The sequence below is a fragment of the Chelon labrosus genome, assembly GCF_963514085.1.
Source record: "Chelon labrosus genome assembly, chromosome: 4".
Lineage (NCBI taxonomy): Eukaryota > Metazoa > Chordata > Actinopteri > Mugiliformes > Mugilidae > Chelon > Chelon labrosus.
This window is the reverse complement of record NC_140340.1, coordinates 4,867,209-4,892,099: the sequence shown is the minus strand read 5'-3', so window position 1 is coordinate 4,892,099 and position 24,891 is coordinate 4,867,209. Positions and strand designations below refer to the sequence as shown.

General features: G+C 42.3%; 1 protein-coding gene across 1 annotated transcript in view; it reads right to left on the bottom strand.

Moving 5' to 3' along the window:
• cntn4 (contactin 4) overlaps positions 1–24,891 on the bottom strand; it is a 135,983-nt gene that overhangs the window by 23,604 nt on the left and 87,488 nt on the right. Inside the window, exons 6-10 of the mRNA XM_084543425.1 lie at positions 22,879–22,981; positions 21,628–21,812; positions 16,802–16,941; positions 13,303–13,432; positions 12,338–12,488 (exon numbers count right to left, since the gene is read on the bottom strand). Coding sequence (XP_084399551.1) covers positions 12,338–12,488; positions 13,303–13,432; positions 16,802–16,941; positions 21,628–21,812; positions 22,879–22,981 — 709 coding nt within the window. The remainder of the gene's footprint in view (positions 1–12,337; positions 12,489–13,302; positions 13,433–16,801; positions 16,942–21,627; positions 21,813–22,878; positions 22,982–24,891) is intronic.

The window sequence follows — 24,891 nt, the reverse complement described above, 5'->3', positions numbered from 1 at the left end:
GTGATCTGTGCATTAGCACGTGGACCGGCGATGATTAACGCTGAGGTGATTTTAAATGCAAATCCGTGGCCTCTCAAAGCAGTAAAAAAGTCAACCAAACCAAACCCTGTGGTCTCATTCAACACAGAGTTTATTTTCTCCTTCACTTCACAAGGAGCAAAGCTACATTGGATTGACCAGCCACTGGAAACATCCTGGCAAATTCTTGTCCATCTATTTTCTGTTGGTTTCGTTTGGTTTTGAGTAATGTCCTGATAACTGTTTTATTTACTGACACAGATTAGCCTGGAAGCTAAACCAAGTTCCCTGCCTACTATCTTTTTGGTGGACGAAAGCTGCCCTGGAGTCTTTCCCTTTATAAACTGATTATGCCCCAGCAAAGCTCTATTGGGTGCAAGTTCAACCAAATCATTGGGGCGTGCTTCAAGCTTTGATGGATAGAAAAGTAGCAGCAACATAGTCATCCAGGTCATCGGAGCGCCGTTGAATATGTTTACAACAAAACAGCCAAAATGCCTGCCGGAGAAGCGAGCTGTTTGCTTTGACAGCAAATCAACTTTACATGATGAACAGTTAAGGGCAATTAAAGCATTTGAAGCTCTTGCTCTGATTGGCTGTTGGTTGAATTATCCCCAATAATGAAATTCAAACAGAGCGTTACTGAGTCTGGCTACACAAGGCTATAGACACAGATATAAATGTCAATCTGAGCCCAATAACTTTGGTGGTGACCTCACTTTCATATCTAGTAATCATAGGCGAAGACTTTAGCCTGAGTTCAGCTTATTATTTCTTAGTTCCGATTTATCACGCTAGCATGCTAACATGCTTGCAAGCTATGGACATTTTAGATTCTTCAAAGGTCGCTACAGCGAATCATCTGCCTCTGTCTCATCCCTATCCTGTGTATCCTCTTCTCTCACACCAACTACCTTCATGCCCTCCTTCACTACATCCATAAACCTCCTCTTTGGTCTTCCTCTAGACCTCCTCCTGCCTGGCAGCTCTAACCTCAGCATGCATTCAGCCAATATATTCACTCTCCCTCCTCTGACCAGGTCCAAACCATCTCAGCCTGGCCTCTCTAACTTTATCTCAGCCGTCCCTCTAATGTACTCATTCCTGATCCTATCCCGGTCACGCCCAGAGAAAACCTCAACATCTTCAGCTCTGCTACCTCCAGCTCATCAAAGCCACTATTTCTAAACCATACAACCACGCTGGTCCCACCACTGTCCTCTAAACACACCTGTTCACCTCTTTACCACACTCCCCGTTGCTCAATACCGCTGACCCTATGTAAAAATGGCAAATAGGGTATCTATAAAACATCAGTATGTTTTATCATGTCTGAATGTTAGCATGCTTTAGCGGTAGGCTAATCTGTTCAGTGCAGCCTGAACCGAAAAGTGTGTCACGACATTATATCACGAGATATGTGCAAGTTACAAGACAATACTTGTAGGTACGGATACAAGAAATGGAAAAAAATACGTCACCGAGTCACATTAAAGTGTCTAGTGGGAGCACAGATCACTCCCTCTGCATTATATGTTATTAAGGCGTCTCAATTACAGTTTATCCTTCGGAGTCTTTGTGCTGTAAGAAAACTATGTACCTCGCGGACAATTACCGTCGATTGTGTCAACAGTGACCACTCGACAGCGATCTGTTGGAGGCGTCAGTCAAAGTTATAAAAGCTATAACGAATGCCTTTGAGACCACTGCTGCACAAATGATTTGTAAATGACTGACACAAAATAAGCACCCGTTCTCCAACTGGAGTCTGGAAGCGGAAAGTGGTGTTTTGTTTTTTTTGTTTGTTTTTGTTCATTAATAGTGAAGTAAGTTGCAGCCAGTACTTAAAACAACTTTCTTTTCAGTTCAGTGTGTATCGACACTTGCCTCCAGGGCTCTTTCTTTAGCATTAAAGCTTCTTTGGAAATATTGTTGTTTTATATAAAGCACACGGCCAGGGGACAGAGGTGCTGGGCCAGCGTCCCAACAACATTATTAATCTCTTACTCTGTGAAATACACAATGCCACACAGCACCAAGATGAATTACCATAATGTAAGGCCCACCCCATAGCCTAAATAGCTATGATTAATTCTTTTTTTTTTTTTGGAGAGAGCAGGAATTGAGCTTTCTTTGTACAGCATTATAAAATTAAAAGTTTGAATATTTGAATATTGAGCATTTCTGAATGACTTGCTTCATTCACATTCATAGTGCTGGGATAAATATAATGAAGCGGATCTGATTTTGCCTCAACATTAATGGGAAAAAGTGCACAGGACTGCACATGTCTCCAGGCATGAAAACACTCTAATCTTATCAGCGCCTATAATGAAACTAAAAAAAAACAACTGCCTCTTACACATCCCTGTACGCCACATATACACACAAACACAGTCTGCTGTCTAAGAACCTCAGAGCAAATGAACCCTCTCAGGCTGAATGTGTAAAAGTGCGTGTGTTTTTATAGGAAGGTGTCTTAATGAAGCAGGCTGATTGAGAACATCTTAATTCCCGCCTGGTGAACATGATGGGATTGTGTTGGTAATTGCGTCGCGTGGAGAGGGGAGTTTATCTGCCTGGACCACAGAGGGGGTTGTGTACGCACTTCCAGCGGATTCCTTTAATCACAAACTGCTCTCCTGGTTTGTTCTCCTTCCAGAGATATTCATCTCCACTCGTGCGCTGAGGTATCCCTTCAGGAATAAAGAGCACACACGTGTTCCATAGGAAATTGTCAGAGGAACCAAGATGGATTACTCATGCTGCGCTGGCGGATTCTCACTTTGAAAAATGATAGCAGCCACAGTCTTCCAGATAAAAATAATCCTGGCAAGTAGTACATGGGATGTGGACGGGTAAAGAGGGTTTTGACCTAATCTCAGCAAACATCTCAGAATTCACTTTATCGCTGCTCCGAGATTTATTTGAGTTTAGTCAAAAGTGAAGCCCAGATTCTTCTCAGAGACAATTTACGGTTTACCATCCCTCCCTGTTCTGCTCCAGACAAGATGAAACTGCTAATTTAGCGACTGTCAGATTGATAGATGGCTGATAATGCATGGCACTACATTATCTTAAAAGACATACAGTATGCTGTCGCTGAGTGATGCGCGGGGATGTGGGAGGTGTGGCCAGTTAATAGCTGGAAGGTAAATTGATCTACAAATCACCGTGATGGCCTCTAAATACAACAGTAAAATCAATTAAAGCCTGTGATCATGACTGACAGGCAAAAGCCAAGGTACGGTCTGTCTATCAAGGAAGTGCCCTTCAACACTGATCACCTTTATCTGAAGTCAAAGATGCACCAGAGGCATGTTAAAATTCAATTATCACTAAGCCCACTCTGTGGCCTTCTTCCCTCTGTCCACAGCTTCTCTTTTCTTCCACTGCAGTTTCTCTTTTCAGGCCACATAAAGTAATGCAGTCATACATTATATAGTAATTCTCAGTAGTCCAGTAAAACTTGAGTACACAGGGTCAAAGAAGCAGCGTTTCTCTGGATAACTTAAGGTCACCACTAGTGAGCTCGGTGGCTTTCGGCGCCACACTTAGCAGCTTTTTAGACTCTCTCGACAGCTGCCCCCCCCTCCCCCCCAAAAAGAAGGAGGAAGATTACGGATGGGTGCACATACTCCATTTTAGACCATTTAAAAAGAGAAAATGAAAAGGTTTTACTGTGAAGTATTTAAGACAGGATAGACAGACTACTTTTTGTAACTGCGTTCTCATTAAACCCTGAACACGCAGCCTTGACTGCTACATATATATAAATATGATTAGCACAGGTCAGATTTCAACCTCCGTAGCTGCAGTGTCCATAGAATTACAAGGTGGCAGCTCATTCATTTGAAATAAAGTTCAAATGGAGCGTGTCTATGGTGGAGCCACCTCCTTAAGGTTCCTGGATGTTCTGCAGTTTTGGTTCCACAGAGAATGCTCATTAACATCCATCTAAATCAAGCACACAGAGAATTAGCCGCAGAGAAATCTTGAACCAATTTATCAAATTCCGGGTCCTCACGTATCCAGCTGTTGTAGTAAAGGGGTTTGGTGACTGGGGCCCTGGTGGGGTCACTCTTACTACAGTCTCATGCAAATCCTCTGGGCAGCCCGGGGCAAATGTTTAGACGCACATCATGGAAAAAGTCAAAGCAAAAAGAGAACTAATGCTATGAATTCTTGGAATATGTCAACTGTAATTATAATATCTAACACAATGAAACAATTAAGTTTATGAGTAGGCTAGTTATCCTGCAGTAGCCCTTTCATGTTTAACTTAGCTTAATAGTTTTTGAGTTTAGCAACCCTGCTGCCCTTCCAATATCGTGAAAACAATAGATAAATGATAGGAAATAGTACTTTTATTCACTTTTAATACAAATCAAGCAAGCCATCCACCTGACAGCCTCTCCTACAGAAATGAAGGATTCTGCCCACTGAGGTTTAACACAACCAATAAGATTATTTCCGTCTCCTGAGCAGCACTAACTCTGAGACATGTTTGGATAAATAAAACATTTAATCTGCTGAGTGAGTGGGTGTGTGTGTGTGTGTGTGTGTGTGTGTGTGTGTGTGTGCTAGCAGCCACTTCTGAACAGTTTCGGGGGCTGTCTGCAGCCGCCAGAATCAGCAAACTAACTAATCCTCGGTTTGCTCCCGTTCTCAGGCGAGGAGCACCGCAACTCCTTTGCTTATTTAAGCTACAGACAAGGCGGAGAGGTGTAGGTAAAGGCAAAATGAAAAGCTCTAGTCAGCGGTCCCCGGTTGCCTTGTCAGGTGGTAAACCTTTCCTGGAGGCAGAATAATGAAATAAGACCTTCTGGGTGCATAAGCTTTCAGTATTCAGCCCTGGCACCGCTCACTCGCGCTGCTAACCTCCACAGAGAGCCAGAGATCCGCTTTACAAGCAGATGTTCAATTAAAGGGAAACGAGGAAATTAAAGAAGTGATGAGAAAAAATGTGAAGTGACATCTAAACATTATAAACAATGTTTTTAATAAGCATAACAGCGTGCCGCCTGATAGCGAGGAGACTCAAATAGCAGCGATGGGTCGTGGGTTCACATGGATCGTTTAATCGCCGCTTTTATTAATACACCTGTTTCCATACAGCGCTTATTAATTTCAAGTCCTCATAAAATTAAGCCCTGAGACATTTGATGAGACTCTTATTAAAACCTCCTTGAAACAGAACAAAAGCATTATGGAAAGATGGAAAGATGGAAAGATGGGCGATAAGCAAATTAATACAAAGTTCACTGCTGTGCCTCTTCCACAGTTTTGCGGTTCTCCTGACACTGATTCTTTCTGGAGTGCGTCTGGCTGAGCAGATGGGGCCATAAATGGAGATCACTCTGCGAGACATCTCTTCATTTACGTGACAGCCATGCTTATTTGCACTGCCAATGTAGGAGGGATGTATAATATAATATGCAGAAGGGACACCGTACCACTGGGTCATAACTACATATGAAGTCTGGCAAATCTAGCTGCCGCAAGTGTTGGTCTCTCTGCAGACTAATGGGCCGATCAGCATCCAGGGCAAACGGAAAGGCACTCAAAAACTTGTCGCGTTAAGCTTGCACCCACGGCTCAGACGTTAACAGACACCGCTTAAAGCTCTAAACATACCTAGCAGATGATTTCCAAACTGCTCCAGGCACGAAATGAGTCAGAGAACATCCTGTGATAGTAATTTCTCATGCTCACTGATTCATGCGCCACACTCGCGCCTCAATGTGTGTGTCAATAGTTTGGCAAAACTAAAAAGCGGATTTAAAGAGGGCTCAAAGTGTAAATCTGAGCTCAATGTGTGACAAGTGATTTAAAAAAAAATTAAAAAAAGCAGGAAGCAGGGGCTGGCATTTGGGCCAATTTCCCAACAACATTTGATTTCTCCAAGTAAATTGTCCAGAGTGTGAAGCCATTAGTGTGTCAAGCTGCTCGGATGTGGCCACTTTGAGGTTCGGTAGTGTTTTCTTTATGACAAGGGTGGCCGTCACTGGGACATGTTAAACATTAAATTACTGCGCAATAAATGTACAGCATACAGAATAATCTCTTTACTGGGAGAGGATAGAAATAAGATGTGCTTTCCAAGCCTGGTGTTGGCTGTATTTCATTCTAATTCAGACATGAAAATACTGGGAACTATAAAAAAAACATCGTCCTTACCTTGATAGAACACAGTGCAACGAATTGAAATGTTACAGAAATAAAAAATACTGGATACAAAAAAAAAGAATATCACCTAAAGCGACCACAGTACAAATACGGTTCAGAGTTTTTTTTTTTTTTTCATTTTCACTATTTTTTAAAAGCATGGGAGAAAATGAAGACATCCAAAGCCCCTTTCCTATCACTTTTTTTTTTCCCGACACGGAATTTAATGATTTTATGTTACTGCGCATATCTTTCGTGGCTGCCAAATGTATTTGTTCTCCGTGTCTGAAAGTGACAGATGTTGGCGTGACAAAAAAATAAAACTTTAAAGGAGAAAACAAGGAGAAACTCATATCCATATATACAAATCAACATGTGTAAAATAAATGACTACTACTAGGAATTACCATGACGCTGTAATGAAATGTAGTGTAAAGAAAGCAGATGTTTGGTTCTGTATAACTAAAGTGTGCTAAGAAACATCGAGTACACCGATCAGCCACAACATAAAAACCACTGACAGGAGAAGTGAATAACATTGATCATCTTGTGACAATTCAGTGTTCTGCTGGGAAACTTTAGGACCTGGTATTCATTGGTGTGGATGTTACTAAGACATGTAGCACCCACCTAGACCAGACCAGGCACCCCATGGGGATGGATGCAGCCTGACACAGACACACACACAAAAACACTTTAGGAACAACTCAAACTAAAAAAAACACATGAAGAACAGCACAAGGTGTTGACCTGGCCTCCAAATTCACTAGATCCCAAACTGATCAAGTATCTGTGGGATGATCCACAGAGGCCCCTCCCCTCAAAGGACACCCTCAGAAGGCCCGTGTCCATTCTCTGATGAGTCACCACAAGGGAGACCTACACAATATTAGGAATAATAATGTGTTGCCTGGTCAGTATATTTCGCCAAAATATTGTTAGCTGTTGCTTTGGTTAAATAACTACATAAAGAAATGAACGTCCATCATATTAGTATTTCAGGTGTGACCAACTAGGTAACGTCATTTGATTGGTTCAAAATTGTGCAATTCTACGTATAATTTCAGTTTTGACATGCACGGTAAACAACAACGTAACTGCAAAGCATCTCTCATTCCACTCTCAGTATTAAATATGTCAACAGTACAATACTGTAAAGGGCCAGTCATCTTACATCACTTGTTAATAAAACAGTCTACCAGAGTTTTGAGGCTAGAGCACTATCAAGTAACCATGTGACCAGTACGTTTTTTGCATATTTTGCAGAAGACCATTTGAAAAGATTATGTCCTAACCCCAGCCATTGTTCTCACTAGTGATGCTATAAATTCCTGCTGTTGCCATAGGACATAGGTTGTGTTTTCTGTTACCCCACAGCTCTCCTGACTGGTTGCCTGAATAAGCTGCGATGCACAGTGTGTGATAAAGAGGTAGCTTGTTTGTACTGAGCCACCATGAACGCACTTACACAATAAAGCAGTGCTGGTTTAGATAAAGTGTTTTTCAGTAAGATTTATGATCTGTCTTATCATTTCCTGTCCAGAGAAAGCAATAAAAGTTATTTTTTGATCACTGGCCAAGCGGGCCACCAAGACATGGTTTGCTGAAAAATGCATCGGCAGGACAATTTTTTACTAAACTAACCTTATCAAGTTACAGATGATGGATGATTTTATTGTGATTCTCTTAAATCTTCCTTCTGTTAATTTTCTCCTCTGACTGTATCTCTTACACTGATCAGACATAACATTATGACCACCTTCCTAATATTGTGTAGGTCTCCCTTATGCCTCCAAAACAGTTGTGACTCAAACAGTTGTGGGGGGGGCTTTGAGGGGAGGGGCCTCTGTGGATCATCCCACAGATACTTGATCAGTTTGGGATCTAGTGAATTTAGAGGCCAGGTCAACACCTTGTGCTGTTCTTCATGTTTTTTTTTTTAGTTGTTCCTAAAGTGTTTTTGTGTGTGTGTCTGTGTCAGGCTGCATCCTGCTGGGGATGGCTGCTGCTATCAAGGAGTGTCATTGCTATGGGGTGGGGGTGTCTGGTCTGGTCTAGGTGGGTGCTACATGTCTAAGTAACATCCACATGAATGAATGCTAGGTCCAAAAGTTTCCCAGCAGAACACTGTATTGTCACAAGTTGTTATTCACTTCTCCTGTCATAATGTTATGACTGATCGGTGTATATTCAATGGGATTATACACCACAGCCACAGAAAAGTTTCTAGAAATGTTTCTATAGAAACAAACTGGAAAAGTTAACAAAGAGTAAATGTCAGTAATTATAAAGTGTGACCTTCTACACAGTAGCATCTTGTCTTTATGTTTATTTTCTGTGTATTTTGGGATCAGTGGTTTTAAGCAACTACAGATGTTGAAGTTAAAAGTAAACATCACACTTCTGGTATGCACCTTGGTATTCATATTTATATTCCATTTCACTCAAACTCAGATTTAGATTTGTTTTCCTACTGTTCTTTACTCTGTCTTTACTGTTCATAGTTGGCATCTCACAGAGCTGAAACTCGTTGCATTGTACGGCTTGTGTTCTGCAACAGAGATTCTTCTTGTTCTTATCTTTTTATTCTTAAAATAAGTCACACTCTTAAATTGAGTGCCTGAATTATCATAATTTGGTTCGCTCCAGATCTCAGAGAATCTTTATCATAAGAAATAAATATTAAAAACTTTATATAATAACATACATTTTTTTATTTATTTATTTTTAAATCTATTGTATTTCATCTGTGTTGTGCACTTAAAGGGACAACAGAATCACAACTGCTATAGTGGCTGGTACATTTTGGTCTAAAGTGCCATCTTAACCCAGGTTATTATAACGCACATAAAGGACTCAGCTCTGCTTCTCCAGGAATCTAACCACCAGCAGAGCTCATACTGTTTCACCCCCACTCTGAATATCTCTTCTTCTGATGTATGATGCATAACCCAGAAAAAAATATGTTTTACATTACAATGAAGGAAAATATATTTTTTGCATAAAGCATTTGCATAACATTGCACGCCATATCTCAAACCTATTTCAGATGTATGACCTTTTGGACTGTGCTCACTAAAAGGCTGCTGAAACTCAGACTGTCCATCAACTCCTTGGGGAAAGGAGGAGGGGACAGATAATGAATTTACAAATATCTGTTCATCTAAAATGACACCGCCATTTTGCTTTCCTCTTTTGCGTTGTGCTCTAAAACACATGAATCCACCGTGCAGATAAAAGACACACACTGCAATGCTTAGAAAGAAAAGAGAGAGAGGGGAGATTTGTCCAAGCCACACCCAAAGTGCTTTACCTCTACGTTGTGGGGTAAACACTTACAGGGCTATTCAATCCTGCCGAGACTGAAAGGTCCGGCTCAAATATTTGCATGACTGTAAAAGCTGATCGAGGTTAATACTCTGGGGCGTTTAAAAGATGGAGGGAGCGACGCTGGGACCTCAGCACATCCTGCGGCAGCTCGTGTGAGGACAGCTGATTGAGTGCGTCTGGTGTGAGCGCCCTAACGAACCTGATTTCTTCCTGCCAGGAACATATTGAAATGGCGTGTTTTGCAGGCTGCTCTCCCCGACTGACACGGCCCACTTACACACTCATCAGCAAGACCTGCTCAGCTCTGCGCTCTCAGCTGCTTTGTTCCAGCTGATGTCATCTAAACCTCGCCCCCGCAGGGTTGTCTGGGGTAGATAAGACATCCCCTCCCTCCACTGGTCTCCTGCAGAAAAAAAAAAAAACAGGGGCTGCTGCTGCTGCTGTGAAGATGGATTACCCAGCTGGTGACACTAGTTCCCTTTCTGCCGAAGCCACTGTGGAGTACTAACGCAATTAAGGCAATTAATCTTCAACAAAAGGGGTTCACAGCTACCTCTTTATGATTTTGCACCTTTTTGTACAGGTGCAATCCCAAACAAACCCGCTCAGACACGCACACATGCACAGGCTATATGTGCAAATACCTTATCTGGGCTTTATTCTGTGTATATACACAACAACAACAAGCAGGAAACCACATGTTGTTTGTTCCACAATTTGCAGCTCTCTCATTTGTATCAGTAGCCCTCTTTAATGAATTTCCAAGCAAACAGCGTGATGAGGCTTAATACTGTACACTATTAGAGGACAGATATTTAAAAAGAGACCTCTCCTAATGATTACCACAACAGATGCTAAACATTTTTACAACACCAGGGCGTGCGTGCACTCATGTCACAGTCACAGATGAGAGGAAAGGGAGATAATAGGAAAGAGAGTAAGTGGGAGCTGTAACCAGCACATTTAAAGGATGCAGCATGTGTTTCCAAACTCTGCAAACAGTAGCTCTGCTTTCTAGCATGGAGTAAATTCAGAAGAATGCCATTTTAATGTAATGCAGCCGGGACTGTTTGAATATTAATTTCAAATCTGAGCTTCTACTTTTTTAATTCTGGAGCAGCGCCACAGGTGGTCTGCGCCAAATATCCCTTATCTAGTGCTTTAAATATATTAGTGAACATCAAACTACCAGAATAAAGAGAGGGTTAAAAAGTCCATCTACTAATTGTTCATTATTACTAAATGCACTAAAGAACTACACCAAACAGCAGCAGTAAAGTCATATTTCTCTGGTTTGAATTATTTAAGAGCAGTTTATTAATTACATTTGAATGATTTAAATCTCGAATCATTAATTATTTACTCCAGCAGTTGGTCATTGTGTGATTTATAGTTATAAGAATAAGCGAGAACACTGAAGGACAAGCGTGTGTCAGAATCTCAGGAAAGCGAAGCATCACAAAGCATCTGCTCGTCACATTAATTCATGCCTCGCCCGGGACAAACGTGAAGACGATGTAAAGTGTGAATTTAAAGCAACTTCATCAAAATGGTCCGAGCGTTGTGACGCCGAAATGCGTGATGGGAGGTGGCACAGGGGCGAGTGAAGGGCACCAGAAGCGAGACCACTATGCAAACTCCCCGCCACTTTGTTTGACAAGCAACAACACTGCTTTGTATATATGCAAAGCCTGGCAAGACACTGCGCACACAGCTCTGCTGTCAGAACGCAGTCATGCCAGAGTGGTGACACCCAATGGGTGACCCCTGTCTCCACCGAGGCTCCTGGGCTAGACTTCACACTTCATTCAGACACACACCCACACACACACACCAGCACTGGCAGAAGTTATCACATGTAGCACACATCGCATCTCAGGGGGTCAAACATGGCTGGACGCTACGATTCGCCCTCTGCTCCCCGGAAACTTGGAAACGTGACAGGAGGTGAATCATTTGACTTGGAGCTTTTATCGTCCCAGCTGAGGGAGAAAACTACTCGATTAGCACTTCAGAATTTCCTCAGCAGCCGGTCTGTTGGCCGCCACTAAAGAGCTGGAGATATAACACGCTTGTGGTGTTGCCACATCTGAGGAGTGCATCAAATTCTCCCCACAACAAAATATGCAACAGTGACTGGAGCTGTTTAGCGTATATTGATATAGTAAAATTATTTTGCAGTGGAGCAACAGGGACAGTAACAAAAAAACAAAAAAAAAAACAACCTAAAACTTTAAATTTGCCGTCAGTCCAGGCTGTTTATAGATTTTACGGTCTATCTTGTTGTGAACATAATTTTCCACTCCCTCATTGCAAATGTACTCTTCTACAAGCCCAGGAGGCTCGACAAAAATGAAGTGCATTATATTAATAAAGATAGAGAACTTCAGAATACGACTGAAGAACATCCTAAATGCAATCAAGCTCCACAAATCCTACGTTTTCCATAAAGAAAATGCGTCTTTTTCAAACCCCTCACATTCATTTTGCAGCAGACTTCCTGTTTACAGTCTGCAGTCTCAGGCCAAAGCTTTGAAAAAAAAAGAAAACCCTGATAGCCCAGAAGTAATTCCATTTGTTGAAGGGTTTGAATCAAGCTGGCACTGAAAATGTGCTGAAGCACTAGGGAATAACTTTCCATAACATATGTGCATCTTGTCCAGTATTGCACTCAGCTGAGACATCACAATGTAGATGTCTGATATCCAGGACAAGGCGTCCAGCGCACACATAAACCCACATGATTCTGCACCTGGCTAAAAAACAATGCAGTCCTCACAGCGGGGTAAAAGCAGAAGAAGCTGTGTGAGTGCCGTGTTACCTGTTACTCTCTTGGAGTGGTTCGCTGCCCTTGCGCCAAGAGATCACACCCCAAGGAGACATCTTGGGCTTGCACTCGATGAGCACATCCCCTCCCACCTTCACCAGCGTCTGGCTCCTCAGTTGATTGTGAGAAAAATCTGGGGCAACGGCTGAGACAAGAGCAGAATATTAAAGCCGGCGTTGGTAAAAGCCTCACATCTTCTTTCCTCCAATTCATCACCGATCATTTATCTCGTATTAAAATGCATCTTCCATCATTTTTGTACCATTTTGCAAAATGAGTTCATAAATATACTGAATTATTGTCCTGGGTAATTCAAAGACAATAGATTACAGATCTGATAATCGGAATAATTAGTAATCAGTAAGATGCATAGTAACGCGCAAAGCTGAGCAGAAGAGATTGATCTAAGTTTATTGTTATTCTCAGTTAGGCTGCATGTGAATCATTCTATCATAGTAACTCTCCATGGATATAAACCACTTTAAAAATAAATATGTGCCCTTTTCAAAAGCTGTACAGCTGCCCGATGCCTCCTGACATTCTTTTCTTGAAACCCCACCTTGAGTTTGACCAGTACGCTCGGATGTATTGAGCCTGACTCCAATCAGCTACATGATCAGGATGAGTCATGTTGGAGGTTGAACGCTGAACGAGAGCTGCAGCCAGCCCAGAGGAAAGAGTGACAGGCTTGACAGGGCAGATGGGCGAGGCTGGGGAACAGAGCAGCTCTGGCATACATCACTGTCAGCAGGATGCATTCATCTTATAATTAATGCTTTTCAATTAGTGGCCAATAAGAGAGGGGCCGGAGGTCACCGAGCAGAGGGGAAGGAGACGGAGCAAACTTGAAAACAAGAACGGACAATTATATTCCTGCCCACGCGTCTCCGGGGCAGACGCTCACACTGTATGCCCCCGTGCGTGAGCGTGCACACGTACACAACGAGTCGGTGTCTCACCTATCACTCGGAGCTCTGCATTGGAGTAGACCTCGCCGTGCTTATTCCCGGCCACACACTGGTACATTCCCGTGTCGGTCAGGGTCAGGCGACTGATCGACAACACTCCATTTGCAACCTGTATGCGCTCCTGTGGACACAAGACACATGCCTTTAATATGCCTTATTCCCTGTGCTCATCTGCATAAAAACTGCCAACCAGTGGGCCAGTGAATTATGGTCTGGAAGTGACAGACGTGGCAATAAATCTAGGTTTTCATCACTAATGGAGGGAAAGGCTTGGGTGGATGGAGGCAGGCTAGCAGAAAATGACCCTAATCAATCTACATGTTTATGAGAGTGAAATAAAACCATGCCCTATTTATATCTCTGACTGCACCACAGGGTCTGTTTCCCCTTCAGCAGGAGGAGGGGATAAGAGGGGAAGGAATATCGTAACATCTGAGGTATGCTGCATTGTGAAAATTGCTTTCCAGATAGGTATGCTCTATACATACTAAGTGCTGTGTACATGGTCATGCTGTACCTCCACTTCATCGTGTTTGGCCACCTGCAGGGGAAATCTTGCTCGTCAGTGAGCCATCAAATTAAAATCTATTTAAGGACGGGTGGGTTTGATGAACTAAAAACTCGGTTGGCTCAGTGCATCCACCGGACATTTCAATCCCCATTATACGTTTATCTTTCTCTCAACTCGAGTTCCTGCACAACTCATTCACCACTGTATTAAATCCTCGAGCAGTTTTCATACATCTCTATGCAGCCGTGTCAGGCTTTGCCTCCTCGCGCCCCACGTCTCCTGTGTTTTCTCCGAGCTCACCCATAATGTCATTAGAGCCCATTTCCATAGGGGTGTCGGAGCGGCCTGAACTCCAGTCGCAGGGGATTAAGGTTCTGTCACATGAAAAGAGAGACTGTCCTCACTGAAAGATCACAAACTAATCCTGCGTTTGAGCAGGTTGTGCCTGAATTTCCATAAAGCTCGGCAGCTCAGGATGTGCAGGGGCGAATATCCCTTCTGGCGAGGGAGGCAAATGGTGGTGTATATCAGTCTGTGCATGGAAAGCACTCCCGTTTACGGCTGCTATTAATTAACCATGACGTTCCTCTCAAATCAGCAGTTTTTCATGCAGGGACCTGGGGGGACCATCTGCAAGCCGTATGTTGAATGATTGGCAATGTCATTTGCCAACTACACCGGGTTGATTCGTTTGATATAAAACAGCAAAACAGAAACGAGGGGATTGACTTCTGTAGTTCAGGAAGGTGAGGTTTGATTGCTGTCTATACTATTATTATATTACCGTAAGAATTACAGCAATTTAGCAGTGCAGAAGAAATGAAAAGCAACACATGAAAAGGCTTTAAATGTCGCGAGTTCTTTGATAAATAAGTGAGGGAAGAGGTCAGTACAGGAAGGACTTGAGAGCAAGAAAGTATTAGTGCTCTGCAACATAGAACTGTAAAAGAAATGCTAATTCTATTCACGGACGTTTGATTAACCTATTCAATGTGCCCAAGTAAGAAGGAAGTATTAGACGTGAACTAAACTCAACAGAAAGAATAAAAACTCTAAGCTGAGCTCCACTTGAGCTTGAGTGCACGGGAAAAATCAAGGAATTTCAACCTCTTCTCCTAATCATGTATGGATGTAGTAAATCACAATTAAGATGACATCATTCAGTCCTGAAACGTAAAAAAAAAAGTCCACTGCAGTAAACATCACCGTGGTGGTCCCCTACATAAAGGGACTGAATCCAGTTTCACGGTGAGGTTTCCTTTTAATTGCACAGCACCTTAATCCTGCAGCCACTGTCAATAAAGCAGCCAAGCGGCCAAGCCTTCAAGTGAAAACAGCCACAAGGAAAGAAGCATTCCAGTAAATTATAACTACTTTCATACAGAGTGGTGATAAAAACACACACACACACACCAGTGAACAGAGAACAATGTTCACAGTCTGTCCGACAAAAAGCCAGAGAAATGTAAAACCACTTTGAGAGTCGCTATTATTAGAAAGACAAGAGAAGGTTCAGGCTTTGAAACATTTATATAGTGACAGTGAATAATTGCGTTCCCATATAATCAGCTATACGACCCTCTACTGCATGCATCTGTCCACTGAATAAAGTGATGTTTTGATTCTGATGCAGTGATGGCTCTATATCCGTCGCCCAACGTTAGGAAACTATCACCAGAAATGCAATCAGAAAGGCCTCGATTGATTCGCTGTAATAAACACCAGCAACCGGTGCATCCTCTTCCCGCTGCTTCTTACATCGTTGACCTTTCCCTCTTCCACTCATTAAGCCACCGTGGTTAATGGTGGCATTTCAAACAATGCAACACCTTTGCTGATTAATCCATTCACCCATAAGTTCTGAATTCGTCCGTTTATAATATCCGCGTACAGGAGACACCCACAGCACCATCAGAGCTGTCATTGTAAACATTTTATCATACGTAGGGCTGAGCGGAGCGTGCTGAGGTGTGTCAGCGGGTTTGCCTATTTTTGGAGCGATTTATGAAGCAGTCTTCATTTGAATTTATTCTTTTCAGTGTATAATTAAAAAAAAGAGAGACAGTAGGAATGAGGTTGTGTTCAGAAAAGAAAAATAGATCTCATGATACTTGAAAACTTTCTATTTTTAAGTGACTTATTGAAACACAGACACACACACGCACTAACCTTATAAAATGATTCTTATTCTTACTGTGAAAGCGTCTATGCTGGGTTCATTCTAGCCACATGTATAACATTCAAGTCCTGATCGATATCCTCTGGTGTGCCCGTTGCCATTTTTGCATAATGAAGCAAATTAACATAATGTCTGTTTATTTATCAGGTGCAAACTGTGGTGACTGTCGGAGCGTCCAATCAGTCTCCTCCAAACAACCTGCCAACAGGATCTGATAATAATCCAAAATAAATAATAAAGAAATCATACCTTTTTTTTTTGCAAAATCTCACAAAAATAATAAACTCATCTTTCACCATATATTCACCATAATACTCATAATAATAATTCAGAGGAGAAGTGGAGGTAAAAGGGAAGCAGGATACACGGTTTAAATGTGGAGTCTTGCTTCTTTTTTGTCTTTGGTGGCACTCAAAGATTTAACAGAAGATTAGTGGAGCTCTTACATTACAGTACTTTCCAGGTTCCTGTTTACAATTTAGTCTTTTAGCCCGGTAGGCGCAGTCTGATTCATTTGAAACACAGTAAATGCTGTTTCGCAGGAGCGAAAAAAAGATGTAGTACTGCACAGGAGGCGCTGTAATTGTAATGAAAAAGACAATAACGCATGGTAATTAGTCTGTAAAGCTTGAACAAGCTACACAATGAAGCTTTGAAAATACACTACACGGTTGCTCCCGTTTTCCACTCAGCAGCACCGAGTGTGCGAGGGGCGTCAGTGCCAAGGACTGCTGCTGTGACTGAGGGAGAGGAGCTCTATCTTTGGGTCTAAAGACATGCGAGCGCTTGGCAGGTCTCACCTCTGCAGGCTCCAGGTTCTCTCCGTTTTTCATCCACCTGTAAGAAGGCTTCGGCTTCCCTGTGGCTTTACACTCCCACACCAGTGAGTCATCAATGAGCTTCTGGACATCTTGGGGCTTCTCGATAAGGTGAGGAGGCGCTGGAAACATAAACAAAAAAATAAATAAAAAAGCGGGAGTGAATGGAGACCGTGGACTTTGTGGAAATTCTGACATGTATGAAATAACACAGCTGAAAGAAAATGATAAATTAGAAATTCCCAACGTCGTTCAAGATGTCATTTCGTACATTTGCAGCTAGATTTAGTTTGCACTAAGGTTCACATACCTTTTTTTCCTGCCCTGGTTTTTGCAGGCTACATGCTACATGCCAGCTGAATGTCAGTGCCGGAGATTTAGGGGCGGCATATAAATTTACAAGCGGACTTTAAACTTGGCTCAGTAGAAAAAATCTGGTCTTTATATAGTTTATATTCAGAATGAAACTACTTAAATAAAACCAATCACAGAGGCATGTGAAGGAAAACTACTGATAATTATTATAATCATAAACATTAGACATTAGAGCAGCAATTTACACATTAATTCCTTTAGGTTATCTAACTAGCGTTTGTCTCAATGATTTATCTGTTAGACTGATAACAACATATGTATATAAAAGAAGGAAATGTCACCGTCTTCAAGATGTAGTTGTTGAATTAAACCACAAACGTCAATATAGGAATGATGGCACCTTTCGGTCTCTAGTTGAGATTTAGCGACAGACCTTGACTCTCACATTTATTGCCTTTAGTTTCAGGTGAATTATCTCTGAACCTCTCCTTTGATGGTTCCCTTTACTTTCCTAGTGTGCTCAAACCTGAACAAAAGTAATGAAAACCGGATCCATATACATTAGAGTGGCTACTGGTGCCATAAAAAACGCTCCGCTCAATACAATCTCAATAAATGATGGTATAATTATACAGGAGGAGAATTGATTCTTGCTGTGTCATGCAAGTAACTCAAGGCTAGTTAATGATTTGGCCAAAAAAGAAAAGAAAAAAAAAGGTACATAAAACTAGCTCTGCAAAGTCTTCTCTTTGCAATGCACTGTACGTTCCTCTGGGTGTGTGGGTCAAGCTACTGTCAGACTATATCACACAAGGCCAGTGGCAGGACAAGAGGAATGGCTGACCACACTTTTCCATTTCCCCCGGACCTAACGCCACTCTCAAGGACTGACCCTTGCCAAAGCTCCTCACTACCAGCTCAAATCCTGCTCTAATTGGCCCCGGCTATACAGTATTCTGCCTCTGAGTAAAACAAGGCAACACACCAAAAAAAATAAATAAATGAAATTCAATAGCCGCAAATGTATCCCCACATTATCTCTGTGCCTTACAGCTGCCGCGTGTGATCGAAGTTTCTGTGCATCTGTGGGTGTTCGGCAACGTTCGGAGCAAAGGCTGATAAAAGGAGGTGAACACAGAGACCAGAGGAGGGTTTTGTTGTCTTTTTTTTTTTTGTGGAGTCTTGTGTAGTTACAAAGCCGTACCCGTGCTCGTTGATCATGTGCTGTACCATAGGTCTCTAAGCTCCCTCTGGCACACGAGGCTACCGCACAAAGGTTGGCTGAGGTCATTAACATTTGATTTGTATGGAGGCTGTTCTGTTGCTATCTGTGCAAACAGTGAAAGTGTTCCAGTTTTATTTAGGAGAACTGCTGCTGCTGAGAGGTGAACTTGCTGTAAGGTCTTCATAACACAAAAGGATACACATATATCCATACATTCAAAGAGACTTTTTATATCAGCGTGAGCTTTGTGACCCTTCAGCCAATTGTATCGTATGTTTCATAACAAGAACATAACGCGAAAGGTGGTAGAAACTAGTCACTCTTTAGACTTCACGTCCCAACCATTCACGCTACTGCAGTTCTCCATCAGAGCCTGACTGAGCCGGCCCCACCCCAAACACTGTCAGGGTCCCTCTCTCCGTCCCTCACCTGCTGCGAACGTATCGACTCCAAGTCAGCGCTTACCAAATGAGAGCAGGCAGCCCATCTCAGCCTTGCACGGGCCCGAGCGCGCATACAATCAGACCAAATGTCAAGTGGCCAAAGCAGAGGAGGGATTGGGAATTTGCCTTATCAGTGAAATCGCTGGGAGATAACGCAGAGGTAAGTCTGCAGAAACGCATATGAGAATACAACGGGGGAAACTAACCTGTCACGGCTTTACGTTTCCTTTCCCTCCGAGTAATATTGACATCAAAAGCCAATTACTTTTACAGGATTTTCCTTCGGAGGAGGATACTTAACAAACCTCTTTGTCTGTAGCTTGGATTTGTTGCTCTAATATGGAATAAGAAAAAAAAATAATGAATGCACCCGCAGAAACCTCTTTCATGTTAACATACAGCGGCTCTAATTTCAACCTTGAGATTAAATGGTGCTGTTAATACATTTCCAACTCTGTGAATGCATTTCATCTAAGTACAGCAAAACAGTAAAAAAGCTTCGGGAAGTTTGAAATATTGATCTTCTTCTTTGTATTTGACAGCTTTAAGGCAAACAATGGCGGTGGCTGTTGTTTCTTGGCACATCAACAGAGGCTTTAAAAATGTGACGATCTTTTAACAATGTCCACGACGGCGCTCCACCATAAAGGCACACCTTCATTCGTACCAGTCTGACAGCGGCTCTCTTTCCACTGTAGCTTGCTTGGATGTACAAGAGATACCCTTATCGATCCCACCCATTGGCTTACACTGCTGAAGAATGTCTCAAAGGCTTAATTCTAAGGGACTTCAAAATGAGATTACTGATTTTTATCACCTGGCTGCAGACAGCTGGAGAGAGAGGTAGGAGTAGAGAGAGAGAGAGAGAGAGAGAGAGAGAGAGAGAGAGAGAGAGAGAGGTTGACAAAAGACATCAAAAATGAGAAAGGAGAGTTGGTCAAAAGGACAAACCAAGCCTCGGTGGATGACGGCAGGGACGCTGTGGTGTATGAGGCTAAGAGCTTCCGGGGCCGTTGTAAATAATGGCAAATTGTTTAATGCCCCAAATGAGTTTTTTTCTGACAGCCGACACAGCGTGACAGGGAGGGAGGCTGAGCAAATAAGAAGGTCGAAAGCAGAACAGAGAGCCGTTGAGGTGGGAGGAAAATCCATAGACTGATTAAACCACAAGTTAACAGGCTGGCACACCTGAACAGCAAAAAAAAATATATATATATATCTTGTAATCTGTGTCCTGAAATAGCCAATTCATTAAGTACACAGGTAGTGAAGACTAATGCACTATAATATAACGGCCCTGCACTAAATCTTCGTGAAGGTTATCAGCTTTAGTTTCAAACAACTGAGAGAGCCGTTGATTCAACTTTTCATTTCGAAGGCTGTTTTTTGAAGTGCTGCTGAATTGCGTCGTGCAGTACTGACACGCGTTTCTATTATTCTGACAACCCCGTTTTAATTAATGGGCTATAAGCTAAATAACAGAAACAGTTCAGTGTTTGATTCAGTCCTGTTTAACAGCATCAAAGTGATCGTACAGTTGAATCACCACCTTTCTGATGCGGCTTCAACATAAACTGAACACTGGAGGGATTTAGGGCGGGAGCGTTAGATTAAAATGCATAAAATAAGCGTATATATCGAATAAGATATGGTCACAGAAAGCTAGTTTAACAGCTAGAGCATAAAGCAGTTTTTAATCGTGAATGTTCTGACAGTTTTGACTTTTCATTTGAGCAGACGATAATATTTACTTCCTCCTCATTTCTTTTTTTTTTCTTCCTTTCTGCCTGAGTTTCAGTCTGGCGCTGGTAAGTCACAAAAAATGACTGCTGCACTAATTAAATTTCAGCACAAAGAAAAAGATCAGTTCTCGTTTGGCTCTGTCTGCGTCCCAGTTCCACACGACTTCCTGTTTGAACCTAAACCCTGCCCAAAATGTTTGCAGAACTAATCATATTTCAGCGTCACGAATATGAATGAATGCAGGTATCAATGTTATTAGTCTGCTATTACAGCTGAAAGCGAGCAAGGTCTGTAAGCAGTCAATAAACAAATAAATAAAAAGGTGAGGGGCAATTTAGCCTAACATCTTACTAAACTAGTTTGCTAAAACACTCTTCGCTGTATAAAATAATAAAATTAAAAGCATGATTAAAGACATTAAACAATAAATAGAATATATTTTGTATCTGAAGTTATCCAAATCTGAAAACCCCTGATATTAGTGAAATATGACCATGAAAAAGTGATTAAATCTAAAGATGAGTCATTTTCTAAAAGGAGATTGTGATTTTTCACAGGGTGGTTGTTTAATTTTAGATCAAGGTGGTCTGTGGTTCCCTTGTACGTGGACTCAGTGGGCGTGACTCCAATCACGGGACTATCAGCAACAATGAGTGAATCTCCTAAACCCCTTCCAGTCAATCCAGATGCCGCGGTGCAGATTACGTCCCTGACATATGTGCCACCGGTCTATGTATAGCACATTTAACGGCTCTGATCTCCAGTCAAGTTGGATGTCAATCACGCTTGCCATCTGGTGGAACCCAATACGAGGCTCAACAACAAGGTCGCATCCAAGGGCTCAGCCTCGTCCGCATCGCTCCCTTTAATCTGGATCAAAATATTAGAGGCATCATGGCTGACAGCCTTTAATCATTTTGATGTGCCGTTAAAACGAGCCTTCCTCTCCCATGTACGCCACGGGAGCTGATCGCTGCTTTGTGAGAGCGGTTTTGTCTGTTTTTCGCTGCCACTCAGTCTGAGAGGGTCTGACAGATGGGGCGCCCCATGGTCAAATATTCATGCACAACAGGATCACCTACCGTAGAAAGAGAGCTTTCCTTTCACCGTGTTCATGCCCCTGGAGTTCTCGGCCACACACTCGTATGTGCCGGAGTCCTCCTGCTGGAAATAGGGGATCTCTAGGACGCCGCTGGCCTTTCTCATGTCCACTTTCCTGGGGAAGGGGACGCCGTCCATTCTCCTCCAGCTTATGGAAGGTGCAGGGCTGAGAAAAGTGAGACGAAGCAGAAACTGAATATCTCTAAAATAAAGCTTAAAAAAAATGCCATAATTACACCATTATTTATATCCATACAGTCTAATATTGACACTCCTATTGGTGTCATTTATGTATTTTAATTTCATCTCTCAGGCTTCTTGTCATTTCCTTGTCTGATTGTGCTCAGGTGACATTGCGCTCAAATTCAAATCAAGCTATTTCAATTTTAGGTTCAACATAAGAGAGTATGGGGACTGATGAACAAATGTTGACGCTTTAAGCAACAATTTTGCATGTAGACGCGTTGTGTATACTGTGAATAAACCAGCACTCGTATGTCCTGTACACGTATTCTCTACCCTTGGAATGTGTGTTAAGTACACTGAGAGCCACTGGAAAGAGGAGTCAACTGGCAGCAACGTCCCTGGTCAATAAAACCGATTCTGATGGAACGTTTAAGTGAGGTTTCACCGTTTGTAAATGTGAAGCTCCACACTCTGCCTACAGTTAAGTACAACAGCTCAGTGCTCTAACTTAAGGCATTTTGCCTGACGTTGTATTTTGGGATTCGGTACACCGTGTTACAGAGCCTGACATTTTAACTGAAGATTCTTGCACCGCAACAAGTGCCCTCTAATTTTACAGATGTACAACACACAAGGATTGCTGCCAAACGGTGGAACACAAGAAAAATTCATTCATCTTCTGTAACTGCTTGTCCTGTGAACGGTTGTGGGGTGGGGGGAGGGTGCAGCCTATCCCAGCTGTCATCGGGTGACAGGCGGGGTACACCCTGGACAGGTCGCCAGTTTATCACAAACAGACAACCATTCACACTCACACCTACAGCCAATTTAGAATCACCAATGAACTTAACGAGCATGTAAAAGAACCCACGCAGACACAGGGAGAACATGCAAACTCCACACAGAAAGGCCCCAGTCGGCCTGGATTCGAACCCAGAACCTTCTTGCATCCATCAGAGCTAACTAACCACCACACCACTGTGCCGCCCACACAAGAAAAAATAAAAATCTTTTCCTAGTGAGCCTGTGCTAAGAAGTGGACTTACTTTCCCAGAGCAAAGCACTCCAGCTTCACAGTGGATCCTTTGGCAACCTGAACAACCTCTGGAAACTGAACTTCAATCTTTGGCTCGTATTCACCCATAGCACCTGAAAGAGAAATGCAAATGAGTAACGATACTGCGAAATCAACTCGCAGCCAAGTACGGTCAAACCCTTTTTCAAGAGTGCACCCCCCCCCCCCCCCCCCCGCTGTAGTCTGAAATGTTTTTTTCAACTTCTAGCATTGCACGATCTGAGCTGCAGAAACTCGGCCTGCTCTTCTGCGCTGTCACAGAATGCTCTCCCACTAAAAAATAATGAGAAAAGCAAGTCTGGCTCACTGCGACCCACTGATGTTCAATGCAAAAACACACACACACATATATATGTGTATATTTTGAGAATTCATAGACGGTTTGAGCTTTTACATCCAGATTGGTTTACATCTTGTTGCTGTGCTAAGAGATAGGAATCATCAGGAAATGGGCCCATCAAACCCCCCTGGGTACTGTGGGACTGTGTCTACAAAGCATCCCATTCACTGTTGGTGAAACAGCTCCGGCGGATTATAATATTGCTGCTGTGAATGCTAAAAATCTCAAAGAATCAAGGAGGAAACTGGAATGCAGACTCTCTGGTGTTCTACCCATGGTGTAGATTTATTCATGAATCAAGACTGGAGTGTCTAACATTGCTGAAGGGACAAAAAAAAAAGAAAAGAAAAAAGAATGTGTATGTTATTCTTTCTTTTTAATGACACTAAGGTAAACTATATGAATGGCTTTGTAATTGGACGTGCTGTCATTTCTCCCAGGCTTTCAGCCAGCCCGGGCGCCCCGACATCGTATTTTAAGCCGCTCTCATCCACCAGCGTAACAATAGCCTTCCCCATTGCTGTAATTCAGGGCTGTGTTGCACAAATAGCTCCAGAGGAGGAGGAAACAGGCCAATTTCATCCTGTTGATTCGGTGAGGCATGTGTTATCAGGATGGCTCCCCGAGTGACTGTGAAAGCTAATTCAGATCCTTATCACAACTGTCTCACACCGGAACGCAACCACGGCACCCATGTTAAAGCAGACAGGTGGAAGTGGACGGGTAATTGTCTCATACCATAACCTTTTGTAGGGGGACACCTGTTCAATGTGCCCACCTGCACCCCCTCCTCTACCTGAGCCGTCGCCCCTGACCATGAGTTAGGGCTGATGTTTATGTCCTCCTGCTGCAGTGAAAATAAAAGTATAATGAAAAAGGGAAGGACAGAAGCAGAGACGGGAAGTGCTCTGGCGCTTCTAAACCCTATTGGCAAACTAGTTAAGCTTTTTTTTTCTTTTTTTTAAAAAAAAACAAAGCCTTTAGTCCCCAAAGATTGTAAGCTCATCCCTGTATAACAGCAGGAGCTTCAGAACAGTATTTATAAGTAAGCAGGGGGAAAGAAGTGATTATGACAACAGTTTGTTATAGTCCGCAACACTTTCTGTGGCAGCTGTTGAGAAAAATCATGATTAAGTCTACTTAAGAGGCAAAATTAACACATCGCAATGTGGCAAGGCTTTATTTTAACCTCTTCTACTTGTCATTTATGATGTACTGTAGCGGTAGAGAAGATGAGAAAATATAAATGCTTTTTTTACATACATATCTGTGTGTTGTGTAACTCACAACACAGTACGTGGTGCAGGATACAGAAGCACAGTTTTAACGAAAGGGCTGAAATCTAGCCGATAAGTTCACAAGTTCAGAAAATAAATGCAGATAAGAACTTGCCACAGATGAGATTTAAACGAGCTAACTGTGTATTGGCTAATAAATAACAAGAAATTACAATTTGCGGTTCAACTTTTTTTTTTTTTTTTTTTACGTAAAATGCTGCATCCAGTTGATCTTTTGTTCGCAATTACTTAATAAATTAATTTTAGATATTGAAATTAAAAATATTTCCATGTTGTGTCTGCGTGCACGTGGAAACTGTAATTCTATTCAATGCATCGTTATCAGAGCTTCTAAAACTCTGCATTT